This window comes from Aspergillus sclerotioniger, assembly GCF_003184525.1.
Source record: "Aspergillus sclerotioniger CBS 115572 chromosome Unknown BO94scaffold_15, whole genome shotgun sequence".
Classification (NCBI taxonomy): domain Eukaryota; kingdom Fungi; phylum Ascomycota; class Eurotiomycetes; order Eurotiales; family Aspergillaceae; genus Aspergillus; species Aspergillus sclerotioniger.
Window position 1 is genome coordinate 556,756 of NW_020291005.1, and position 11,136 is coordinate 567,891.

The 11,136-nt window shown below is 51.9% G+C and overlaps 4 protein-coding genes across 4 annotated transcripts; 2 read left to right on the top strand and 2 right to left on the bottom strand.

The window, feature by feature from the left end:
• Positions 1-284: 284 nt before the first annotated feature.
• Positions 285-3,901, bottom strand: BO94DRAFT_575579 (putative phosphatidylserine decarboxylase Psd2; the record flags this gene model as incomplete). The annotated part of the gene is made up of 7 exons (XM_025615082.1): positions 285-467; positions 507-1,258; positions 1,319-2,797; positions 2,846-3,266; positions 3,322-3,537; positions 3,616-3,660; positions 3,758-3,901. 7 exons carry the CDS (start codon positions 3,899-3,901, stop codon positions 285-287), a joined length of 3,240 nt encoding a protein of 1,079 aa, XP_025467098.1.
• A 2,922-nt stretch (positions 3,902-6,823) lies between these two features.
• Positions 6,824-8,005, top strand: BO94DRAFT_556971 (uncharacterized protein; the record flags this gene model as incomplete). The annotated part of the gene is made up of 2 exons (XM_025613905.1): positions 6,824-7,912; positions 7,979-8,005. The coding sequence occupies 2 exons, from the start codon at positions 6,824-6,826 to the stop codon at positions 8,003-8,005; spliced, it is 1,116 nt and encodes a 371-aa protein (XP_025467099.1).
• Positions 7,973-8,493, top strand: BO94DRAFT_84882 (uncharacterized protein). The gene has a single exon (XM_025617705.1). It carries the CDS (start codon positions 8,110-8,112, stop codon positions 8,398-8,400), a length of 291 nt encoding a protein of 96 aa, XP_025467100.1. The 5' UTR covers positions 7,973-8,109; the 3' UTR covers positions 8,401-8,493.
• Positions 8,267-10,528, bottom strand: BO94DRAFT_85092 (putative MFS glucose transporter). Its single transcript, XM_025617706.1, has 3 exons — positions 10,024-10,528; positions 8,572-9,957; positions 8,267-8,512 (listed from the first exon to the last, which is right to left on the bottom strand). The coding sequence occupies exons 1-2, from the start codon at positions 10,120-10,122 to the stop codon at positions 8,587-8,589; spliced, it is 1,470 nt and encodes a 489-aa protein (XP_025467101.1). The 5' UTR covers positions 10,123-10,528; the 3' UTR covers positions 8,267-8,512; positions 8,572-8,586.
• Positions 10,529-11,136: the final 608 nt, after the last annotated feature.

The following is an 11,136-nucleotide window of genomic DNA, read 5'->3' on the forward strand; positions in this document are numbered from 1 at the left end:
GCGGGCCTGCAAACATCATCGACTACACAGTCTTGGGGGATAAGTACGGAGTAGTATTCAACCCTATGTTCATTACGTATGTTCTAGTATCTAACAAGTATACAACCCCGCTTGCATGCTGCCCGTGTCGTCCTGCCTAATGATTGTAATCTTTACAAGTGTGCTGGAAATCGCTACCAAGGCTCCTGGCCCTGTTCATGTACCTGTAAACGCCCGAAATGAATCAACCCCGCTGAGTCGTCGCAATAGGAATTGGGAGGCGAAGCAAGGCAGAGCGAAGCTCACTACGCAAAGGCAGTAGCATCGGTCGGAGGTGCCAGACTGCCTTCGATTCTGCGCTTGGCGGCTTGCATCTCCTCCAGAGAGATATCTTCCGTCTTCTTGGGCATGTCCGGCTCAAACTGAGCGATGTCCGGGCTATGGCCCACAGACATGCCAACTCGGATCTGGTAGGAAGACCATGTTAGCTATGACCATGCGCCAGGATCAGCAAGGGTGTTTCTTACCAATGTCTCTAGAGGGCCCTTCGAATTGTCTACCAAGTCGCTATCAAAATTGATCGCCCCATCTTCGAAGAGTAGAAGGAGAGTGCTTCCACCAAATTTGAAGTATCCAAGCTCTTCAGCTCGGGACACCCTCTCTCCAGCCTGGCGAGTAATGACTGTACTTCCGACCATCATGGCTCCAACGCAGACCACCATGACGCGGCCATGAGTAACCGAGTCAATTGGCACTAAGACTCGGACATTCTCGCCGTACACATCCAACGCGGAGCGAATGGCCATGGGGTTCACGGTATAATATTCACCTTCAATAGTCTTGGGCTCTCCCAAGACGCCATCCACCGGGATGTGGAAGCGGTGATAATCCTGCGGCGCGAGGCGGAAGATTCCCAAGGCTCCGTTCTTGAAGCGCTTCACATCCTCGGGATAAGCATCGCCCAGAAGTCTGGCAACGGAGAACTCCCGTCCCTTGACCCAGATGCTGGTCGCCTCTTCAATACGGTCAAAAACGACTGCCCGGCAATCGGCGGGTGACACCACGACTCTGGGCTCCTCGGGGGCCGAGCAGGGCCGAGCATCGGGCTTGAGGGCCCGGTAGAAGAACTCGTTAAAGTTTCTGAACTTTTCCAGCGGGAGCAAGACCTCAGACATGTCAAGTTGGTGGAAGTTGATGAAGTCCCGGATCTGACTTGCCGATGCCGGGTCGTCGTACTTCCTGCCTTGTTTGATACTGAGTGATTTCAAGATTTTGCGGACTGTAAGATAGATGTCAGTGATTTGCAGACCAGACGAGAACCATCAAGAGCAAAGCATACTTCTCTTCTTCTCCATTTCCCGACTTTTTAGTCCCTTATATAGCAGCCGGATGCCCAGCCGGACATAGACACTCATACGCTCCTCATTGATCTGGCCCGTAACTCGATCCTGAACAAGTATGTTGGCCGAATTCGCCCCAAGCTTGTATCCACCATAGGAAATCTTTGTGATAACTTTGGTGTACCACTTGCGCTGCGCCTGACTCGATGTTACAAATCCGCCCATGACAAGGTTATCTACCTGTCTCCAGTCACGGCTCGCGCATGTAGCAATGTGTGTGATAATATCAGCATCAGACCGTGATGAGAGACGTGGTTGATGGCACAGAGGACACTCCCTCAGTTCGATAACATGCTCTTCGCCCCGTTCATCGCCCAAATCATCAGGGCGAAGATCCTCCTCGGCCGAACTCGGCTGCTCATCGCTACACAGCGTCGGTACGGACGTAGTATGAGGATCGGCATTACCTGGTTCGACAGTGATCTCATCGCCACTAGATTGCTCATCGCTCTCGCGGCTGGCTGTCGACGGAGTGGGAGTGAGCTTCTTGGGAGGTGAGCCAGGGTCCTTTTGCAAAGCCTGAAGTGTATCCTCCAGACACATGACGGCCTGGTCAAACGTCAGGTCCATGGTCTCACTGGGCTGGTTCTCCAAGCTGAAACGCTCAAAAAAGCTGTCGATAGTAGACTCCTTCAAGGTTGACCCGAGCGTATCGAGCATCGTCGTGAGTTCGACTTTGTCAATACGGCCACTCTCATCGGCATCATACTGCTTCAGCATGAGTCGCCAAAATTGCTGCCGGAGTGCACGGTAGGGCATATATTTCGCCTTGACAAAAAGTTCCGGGAAGTGCTTATCCTCCCACCTCTCCTTGTTTTTCAACGCCAACTGGATCCGATAGACCTGAAGGCCGTTTGACTCGAGCGGGCCGATCGGATCGCCCTCGAAAGAGGCCGCTGTCGGGGTGGACGGGTTACTGCTCTCACCCTGCTCAGGGATACTTCGCGGAGGGAGCAAGGTCGACTGTTCTTGCAATGTCTGGCTTGACAAGGAAGTAGAGGAGCCCCTGGGGGTCGTACCGAATTTGGGAGAAGTCGACAAGCTCTGGACTGAAGGGGACCGGCTGATTGCAATCTTGATCTCAGGGGGTCTCGCGACAGAGCCCGGGTCAGCTCCCGTTAGATCAGATGCTGGGTCCACAAATTTATATAATCCGGTTTCAGTGTCGGCTTCGGGAGCTGACTGGATGAGAGTTTGGACGGGAAACGAAGCGGAAGCGACAAAGTCATTTCCGGAGAACTTGTCTCTGTCCATAACCGTGAAACCGATGGTGTACGATTGTTCGTGTTTCATAACCTGAAACACCATTTTCTCGTTATATACTGGGTTGAGATTATGACGCACGACCGGCGTTCGAAGCGTCTTTCTGCCGAGGGATGTGACAACAAATGGATCCATGTCAAAAGAAGTGCGTGTTACTGTTACGGGTCAGCAAACGCGAAAACCATAGGGCAGGCATGCCTCACCATTCCGTTCCGGCGGAAGATCCGTCACCTTGACGATTTCCATGAAAACGATACCCTGCACCCCGTTGCCAGCACCAGAAAACTGATATGCTCTTGCTGCAAGAGATTTGCGCTTCAGGCGCTTGAGACGCAGTCTACGTTTCCGCTTCTCCACAACCTCAGGCTTCGTGGGATCATCCGTCTCATCTGAGGTCTCTTCGTCTCTATCGGCATCGTCCAGCATCATGGACGGGACCTGCAGGAATTCATCCTCTTCATCCCCAGCACAGACCAAGTTTCTGAATTTCTGATATGTCTCGGTCGGTGAGGCGGTAGGGTTCGATGCATCGATAATTGAAAACTGTAGAAGAATCTCCCCGGACACCATACTGTCCTTCTTCTTTGTCGGTTTCCGCTTCGACCTGAGTGTATACCATTTTGGCTTCAGGTTCTAAGTCAGCTCTACTCGGTTCCGGTTGCATAGGGCGAACGCCTACCTGCTGGTGTACGTCGCCGTTATGGAATATGTCCTCCAACGGGATATCGAACTCGCCAAGGTAATCTTTGCCAAATCTGTCGTGATCCCAACAAATGCACTCCAACAGCGGTACGCCGACCACTGGCATTTCAAATGTCACGTTCCATTCTGGATTCAATGTCTTGGGGATTGTGGGTGTCGACTGTCGTGCGTCTCCGAGAGTAACTACCAAATACTGCGTAAAGAAGCCGTTGTCAGCTACAACAGTCTACACGGATATCATAGGTCTCTGACTGTGTGGAATGGGGCATACCGGATCGCTGGTCCCGCCTCGATCTTTGGCTGCAAGATCTCGTCCCTGGTGGTGTGGACAACACGAGTTAGCAGGTCAACGGAACTCTGATCAGAGCTTCCGTTGAGCTCCGCGCGGCCGTGGATGCGACGCTCTTACTCACCCGGATAACAGAGACCTTCAGGATCAACGGCTTCTGTTCAGGCATTCTCATCGGACTTGCGCTCCTACTTTGACCGGGAGTTGGGTTGTTGCTTTTAGTGCTCAGGTGGGTGCTGAGACGTTGTGGCAACGGTAACCGCACCATGGTGACCGGCCGGAAGTGCGGGGGAGCAGGGTCGCTGAAAGCGGACACGTCGCGTCAACACACAAGACTGGACGCGCAAAGGAAGATTAGAAAAAGTTTAGGAAGTAAATGAAGCGTGAAGGGGGTTTGGTAGTAGAGCACATTGAACAGTGTCAAGAGCTCCCCGGCCACCGCGACGGAGAGATGTCACGGTGTGGTTGCCTGTCAGTCAGGTCAACTGGACTGCCGGTTGATCTAAGTAAGATCGGTTTGGGTCGGCCCAGTGAGAGCAAGAGACGGAGCCACGGTCGTACTGCGCGGGAAACAACAGGAGAACTTCACCCACCCTGCAATTGACACCTTTAAAAATGCAGGGCCAGGAGCATCGCGCCAAAGGAGACGAAAATGTGGTGGGAGGGAAAGCTTAATGCACGAGCTGGGTGAACGGGGGTGTGCGGCTGTAGTCTTAGACCTTGTCCCCAACAAGAATAATACTAATTATAATAAGAGTCTTAATAAGTAGAAGAAGAACGAGAGGAAGAGGAGGAGGAGCTATAATAGTAATAATAGAAATAATAATAGGAAACTGACGACGGGACCAGGACTGGGTCTGGTCACAGGGAAAGGGGAGCAGCAGAGCAACACGGCCTCGTATATGAGTGGGGAGGATGTCGCACTGTTGAGTTCTGATCGATTTCTCGCTTTGATCCTCGGCCCCCAAGGCTTATGATGATTGTCGTCCAAAGTTACAATTTACAAAACTAATGGTGGCTGAAGCGACCCCATCCATAGGAACAGGAGGATTTGCGGAAGCCGCCGGGTACCCCGAACGTTAAGATTTATCCCATTAATTAGACCCCAGTAATTCACCGACGCCACAAGGCTAGAAGTTGATAGAAGAAGTGGAACGGTCGAATGAGTATGGTCTTGCGAGGATGGAAAATTGGCTGCCTAGAGGGTGTGGCTCTTGGGTGCATGAATCCCATCTGCTTGCCAGCCAGCGGTAGTACCACTTAGGTACTCTCTGCAAAAGGGGTCATGGCCTCCATCTCCAGATGGACGAACCACTGGAACTACTTCGTACTGAGATACTGTTACTTCTGCGCCGAGCAAATTTCTTGCTGCCTGGACGTCATCTGTAAACCCCTCATGAGTTCGTCCAGAGGCCCAATAAGGGCGAATTCACCAGCAGATCGACTGCCCCTCGATCCGGCGCATCCAATGGATGTCTATGTGAGATAATCAGTCGGGCAAGACGACGGGCTGTGTCGGCCCCTGCCTAAGCCCTGCACCCCCACTCCGGAGGATGTCAAACTGTCAATGCTTTCGTACACAGGAATAGAAAATTGGGAATAACCGGAGAAATCGGATGGTAGGACCGGGCTTCATCTCGTGATTGATTTGAAGCTGGAAGCAGCCGGAAGCAGCTGACTAAGCTATATTGCTAACTAACTAACTATCTGCAGGCGGTGACGCTGCTTTGTTGAATCGTTGATGGTGCAGCCGTGCAGCCACGGTGCAGGCCCCTCCTTTCATCCACGGTTCGGTCCATCGGTTGATGCTTTTCATTCCGAGTTCCGACAGCCAGTAGGACTTGTTTATCTATCTAGATACATGATACTAGACTGCTACTAGATATATAGGAGTGAAAATACTCCATGCTAAGGCTATTCTCAAGCGACTCTCAAGTTACCTGGATGCTGACGATGAATGCTCGCTTGGACAAAGGGTATACCGTGCCGCCCGCATATTGTCAAAGCGACTGGTCAGTTCATATTCATTATTGAACTATTACAGCCAGCTTGTGTTACCTGCTCATTGCGATGCTTGGGAAAGCGTGGTCTTTGCGCCCGCAGATAGAACAGATACACGTTGTGGGGAATCCCTCGCTTCGTTGCTTCCAACATCCTTGACCTTGACGATATTATTCTACTTCCCGATCGCGTCCTGGAGTTCGAAGGCTCGGAGAAGCGTGATTCTACTTGATGGTGACATACGCAGACACGGGTCACTTGCTGTGAAGGTGGGGTCGCCGGCAAGGGTCATGTTTCCCAAAGTCTATCATTGACTCGCATCTGGTTCTGACTTTGTACGCACACCCTTGGGGAATCACTCTCCCGATTGCCTCACTCGACAGTTCATCTTTCAAAAAAGGGAAGGAAAAGCGCAAGAACGGCGACAAGACCCCGAGTCGGAGAGCGATGCACGTCAAGCCATCAAATCAAGAGCGGCCAGCGAATCTACCTAGGAATATATTACAGGCCCTTGTTTGTTTGCTTACCTACCTTGGATTAAGGTGCAGCATGCAGTTCTATAATTGGTTCTGGTTCACCACTAGACGACGAACCCATCAGATCTTTTGAAACCCTGCGATTAGGTGTTCAGCGATCACTCGGGACACCCGCACACGCTGCAGTACCGAAAACCCCTCTTCCCCCAACTATCACCATACACGATGCTAAGCAACTGCGGCGTTCTTTGACAATCCGCTGACACGTTTAGGGCCAGAGGCTTCTACCTGCTTGTCTATACTGTCCACGAGTCTATCGAGATCTTCAAGCTTGATATTGTTAAGATGTGCTAGCAGAGTCGAGGCCACGATTAGTTTGACCGCTAATGCAGCGCTTCGGGATGCAGATGGAGCTGCGCTGAACACCACCTATCATAAAGGTGGCTGGCATCTGCATCGCCCAATTGATTGGACGAGGCTGGATTTCAGTTCGCGGGAAATTGTAGTGCTTACCTGGGTTCCTCCACAGATTATTATTATAAGGCTCCTCGCCCCCATCCGCTCATGGCCCGGACTTACACCCCCACGACCTACAAATACCCTAGCAACTTGCTGTAAGAATTTACAGTCTACTCTACTTTTACTCTTTGATATTATTATAATTCTAGCATTTCTATACCCGTTAGCGAACAACAACTCCGCGTCAAGGCGAGATGGGCTGGTTCCCGACAACGCTTGATTCCGATGCGCAGAGCTGGCGGTTCGATATCGTCTCTCTTTTAGCCGTTATCGGAGGGTCATCCATCGAAAAGCATAAGCAAGCCATTACAGCATCTACTTTTGCCGGATTTCCGCGTATCCTACCAGCCCCCGAATCGCTCATAGATACCGATCGGCCCACGCGACTCCCGTCCGTCAAAGAAGTCAACATCATCGGCGTCTACTCCGGCACGCGCTTCACGGAACTTAATTTCTTTGCCAACGTCATCCATAAGCTCGAGGAGCTCGAGGAATTCGAGTTTCGTTCCTACGAAATCACATACGGCAAGAAGAAGGCGGATGTTGAGAGAGAAGGAAGGCCGGACAGCAAAAATACAGTAACCATCCCGTTACGGACGCTGTGTCCATTGAACCTGGTGACCTTGATCTCGATCCTAATGACCATCGGACTCTTCATCTGGGCTGGTATGATCCATGACGGCGTGGCTCTCGTCGGCCTTGCAGCCATGTCTCTGTCCACCAGTTCTGCCTGTCTTTCTGCGCAGTGGTATCCGAGACTAGCAACCAGGCCCACGAAAACCCAAGTACTTGACGGAGATATTGTCATGAAGACGCGTCATGGAGCGTTCGTGGTGGTCAAATGTGCCGAGGAGATAACAAGAGAGCTGTACGGTGGAGCAGAGAGCTGCCGTTATGTATTCCAGGGTCGAGCCCACCAGGTGCTCCTGGCCTGCAGTACAGTCCTACTCATGGCGTCGATCATCCTATTCAGTAACTGCGGGTGGACGATGCAAATCGCCGTCGGTGCCGCGTACATCATCCTCAATATCCTGTACTGGGCCCTAGCTCTGCTGACCGAACCCCAAGACACATGGGACATGAGCCGATTTATTGTAAAGCAAACGGAACAAAAAGTGACGAGCAGCTACACTAGAGCTTTGTGGGAAGCTATTCGTGAGACCAGGAAGGTCGAATGGGTCTGGAAGGGTGAGGACTTGGCTCCTAAAACATCTGCCTGGGATAAATGGCTAAAGCAGGCTGGTGTTGAATGCCAAAAGCCAGAAACCGACTGGGACCCAGAAGTGGCCAGAGATCGCCTGATGGTGAAGAATTCTACCAGTTCTACCCCGGTACTGGAACACGCCCAGCCAATCCTGTCAGAGAGCCACTACTGAGAGGGTCTTGCGTGGAACTAACGCGGTGCGGTGCATATGTTGAAGCCTACTTATATAACGTCGGGATATGAAAAATGGGGCATGAGATAATGAGGTTATGATTGATGGTTCAGTTAGCATGCGGGAGCTTTTTGGATTACAAAAGCAGGCCTACAGCGGGGAGTTCGTTATGTTTGTTCATTGTGTTGAGTTGCATGCAACATCAATATTGTTTTGGGGGGGGCTTGAGGTCGGTCTTACATAGAAAAAAGAAAAGAAAAAAAAAGATTGCTCGTCGCCAAGGCCCAGTTCACACTCGTTGGCGACGAGTAATTCTCGTTGATTTGGGTATTAAAACTGGCTTGGGCACGATCACAGTAGATCCATCCATCAAAGCCATACACCGAGTAACCTAAAAGTATGCTGTTTCTCAATCTGCTCAAGTAAGAATGACACAAATGAAACCCCCGGAAAAAAAAAAGTCCCAATAAAACACCATATCTTAGAAAAGCTAGTGCGCACATCTCACTATACCATATGTTAAGATAAGCAGTGCACAAACATTACGCACCGAAAACCAAGTTCACCTACGAACATTATATTCAGTCGCGTCTTCGACGATCGTCTCTCCCCCAGACCTCATCGGCAGTGGCTTTCCCCTTAGTTTCTGGAACGCGCCAGTAGATAAATCCGCCTAGAATGCAGGCCATAACGGCAAACACCCAATAGATCTTGCCTCGGCCGCCTAGGGCATCGTTCAGCATGGGGAAGAATTGCGCTACCACGAAGGTTGCGATCCAGTTAACTGCTAGGGCCCAACTTTGCGTTGCGCCGACGGCTTCAGGGCCGACGAGCTCCGAGGCTAAGATGAAGGGGACTGGGCCAAGGCCGACGGCGAAGCAGGCTACAAAGAGTAGCACTGCGATCGCGGAGAGGACCTTCTGGTTGAAGTATATGCCTAGAGCTAGGAGCATGGAGTTGAACCCCATGCCGCTGATGCTGAGAAGGAGGCAGGATCGTCGGCCGATTTTGTCGGGAAGTGGGGAGCAGGCGAGGGTGATGATTAGGTTGATGGCGGAGATGGCTACTGTGAGGAGGGCTGCGGTGGTGGGAAGGATGCTCTGTAACAGGGAAACGCTATACATGATGATACTGTTGATACCGGTGAACTGTTGTGCCACCATGACCCCGACGACGGCAATGATGGCTGGACGGTAGGAGGGGTCAGTGACGGCACGTAGGATCGTGACGGGGGGCTGTTTGGGTGGTATGTTGCCTGACGGTGGCGTGAGCAGGGATTGCTCTTCCCCGGAACCATCTGAGGGACCTGCTGAAGCTGGCCATCCTTCGATTTCCTCTTCAATGTCGGCATCTTTTCCGCGTATCCGTTGTAGAACCTCTCTGGCCAGACTCCCCTTTTGATGCTCGGCAAGCCAAGTGGGGCTTTCTGGCACTAGGGTGAGGCCAAGGAGCTGTAAAGCTCCAATGAAACCGGCAACGGCGAGAATAATCCGCCACATACTTCCTTTGCTCAGGAAGTACCCTAGTGACTGGGTCAATAGGATACCGACGTTGGTCATGACCTGTGTGAAGGCGCCGAAGAAACCTCTGGCGCTGGGCGGGGCGATCTCCGAAATGTAGATTGGACCGACGACAATCGCAGCACCCGCGCCAATGCCAGCCAGCAGCCGACCCAGACTCAGGAGGGGTATGTTGGATGCGAATGTCTCAGCCACAGGCCCGAGGATGAAAAAGACGGTTGTCGTTCGTAAAGCGAATAGACGGCCATGCTTGGTGGCAACTGGCCCTGCCAGCAGGGCTCCCAAAAGACCACCGAGAGTGTAGATAGAAGACACTAAGCCAAATTGCGACGCGTTCATTGGGATGCATTGTGGTAGAGAGGGTGCTTTGGTGGAGGAATGGATGCTCTTCCGTTCACAAGTAATCACAGCCTGGGGTGCATTAAGTTCGGCCTGTCGAAGCTCAGGGTCAGTACGTGCGGGATTCTTAGGTTACAGCAGTGAAAGATTAATGCGCACCAAATGATAACCGAATTGGAGTGGTCCTAAAGTCGTGATAAACACTAGATAGATCAAGTATGGCGTGACCCTTGATCGGATCGGCTCAGGGGAAGCCATGGCGCAGTCAAGATGTTGCGTTCTGGGAAGAGGATTCTCCAATCAACAGAGATCTCACTTAGTGGACGGGGTCAAATCTGCTGCCACCCGGGCATTGCAACCATCTGGAGGGAATCGAGCCAGCCACGGAGTAGTGTTCTGATGACGTTGCGGGATGGGCGTTTGTATCGGGACAAGGAAACTCCGCGTTATCGGGGAATCAGGGGAGGGGGCCGATAAGAGCTGAAGATCGGATGGAATTGGAAAATGAGGATGGGGTGCGACTTGGGGACAAAAGTACGCAATTAAACCCTTGACAGATTAATTGTGAAACCCTGCAGAAGGGAGTAGTATCTAATAGTCGTAGTAATGGGATAGTAGGTAGTACGACGATGTATCGAGGTATCATCAAGCAAACAAACATGTTGTTGAGTGAGACAGACAGCTGAGTCAGCCAGCCCCCGAAGCAGCCTCACTTTCCCCAAAATGATTCCTCTCCGTTGCTCCTCTCATCGGCGCTTGTTTGTCCGTCGCGATCACTGGCCCTTCAGGCTCCTCCTGCAGGTTGTACTTTCTAGGCTCTCCCCATACCTAGTGGTGGAGATCAGTGTCTCCGCGCATGGTTCACGTCACCATCGCAGCTTTGCAGTTTCCACGGACCCCCCATCCCCTCCCCCCGTCTCTCTCTCTTTTGCCCCAGATCGATCGACTAAAAGTACTACTACTAACCACTAACCACTAACCGGTCGCCTCCACCTCGTCCATGAGTCTGACAAACCCGCCTTCCTCTTCCGGCCCGTTAAGTGCGACTTCCAGGCCAGCTGCGGCCACCGTCAGCCAAAGTCTGTCCCTGAAGAAGAGCCTGCAGGCTGCTGTTGATGGTAATACCGGTTACTGTTACTCTGACTCTTGACTCTTGACTACTTCTCTTGCTTCCTACGAGCACCCTCTCGAGCCCGTGTTGCCACTTCGCTTCTCTCTTGAACCTGACCCGTCACCATGTACTTTGGTTGAACCTTGCTATTGTCCGATCTT

What these genes read in the sequence shown, in the direction of transcription:
- BO94DRAFT_84882 (XM_025617705.1), top strand. Translation starts at nt 8,110, where the DNA reads ATGGTTCAGTTAGCATGCGGGAGCTTTTTGGATTACAAAAGCAGGCCT.
- BO94DRAFT_85092 (XM_025617706.1), bottom strand. Translation starts at nt 10,122, where the DNA reads ATGGCTTCCCCTGAGCCGATCCGATCAAGGGTCACGCCATACTTGATC. An exon ending in TCCAATTCGGTTATCATTTG is followed by an intron (nt 9,958 to 10,023) that starts GTGCGCATTAAT and finishes GAGCTTCGACAG; the next exon opens with GCCGAACTTAATGCACCCCA.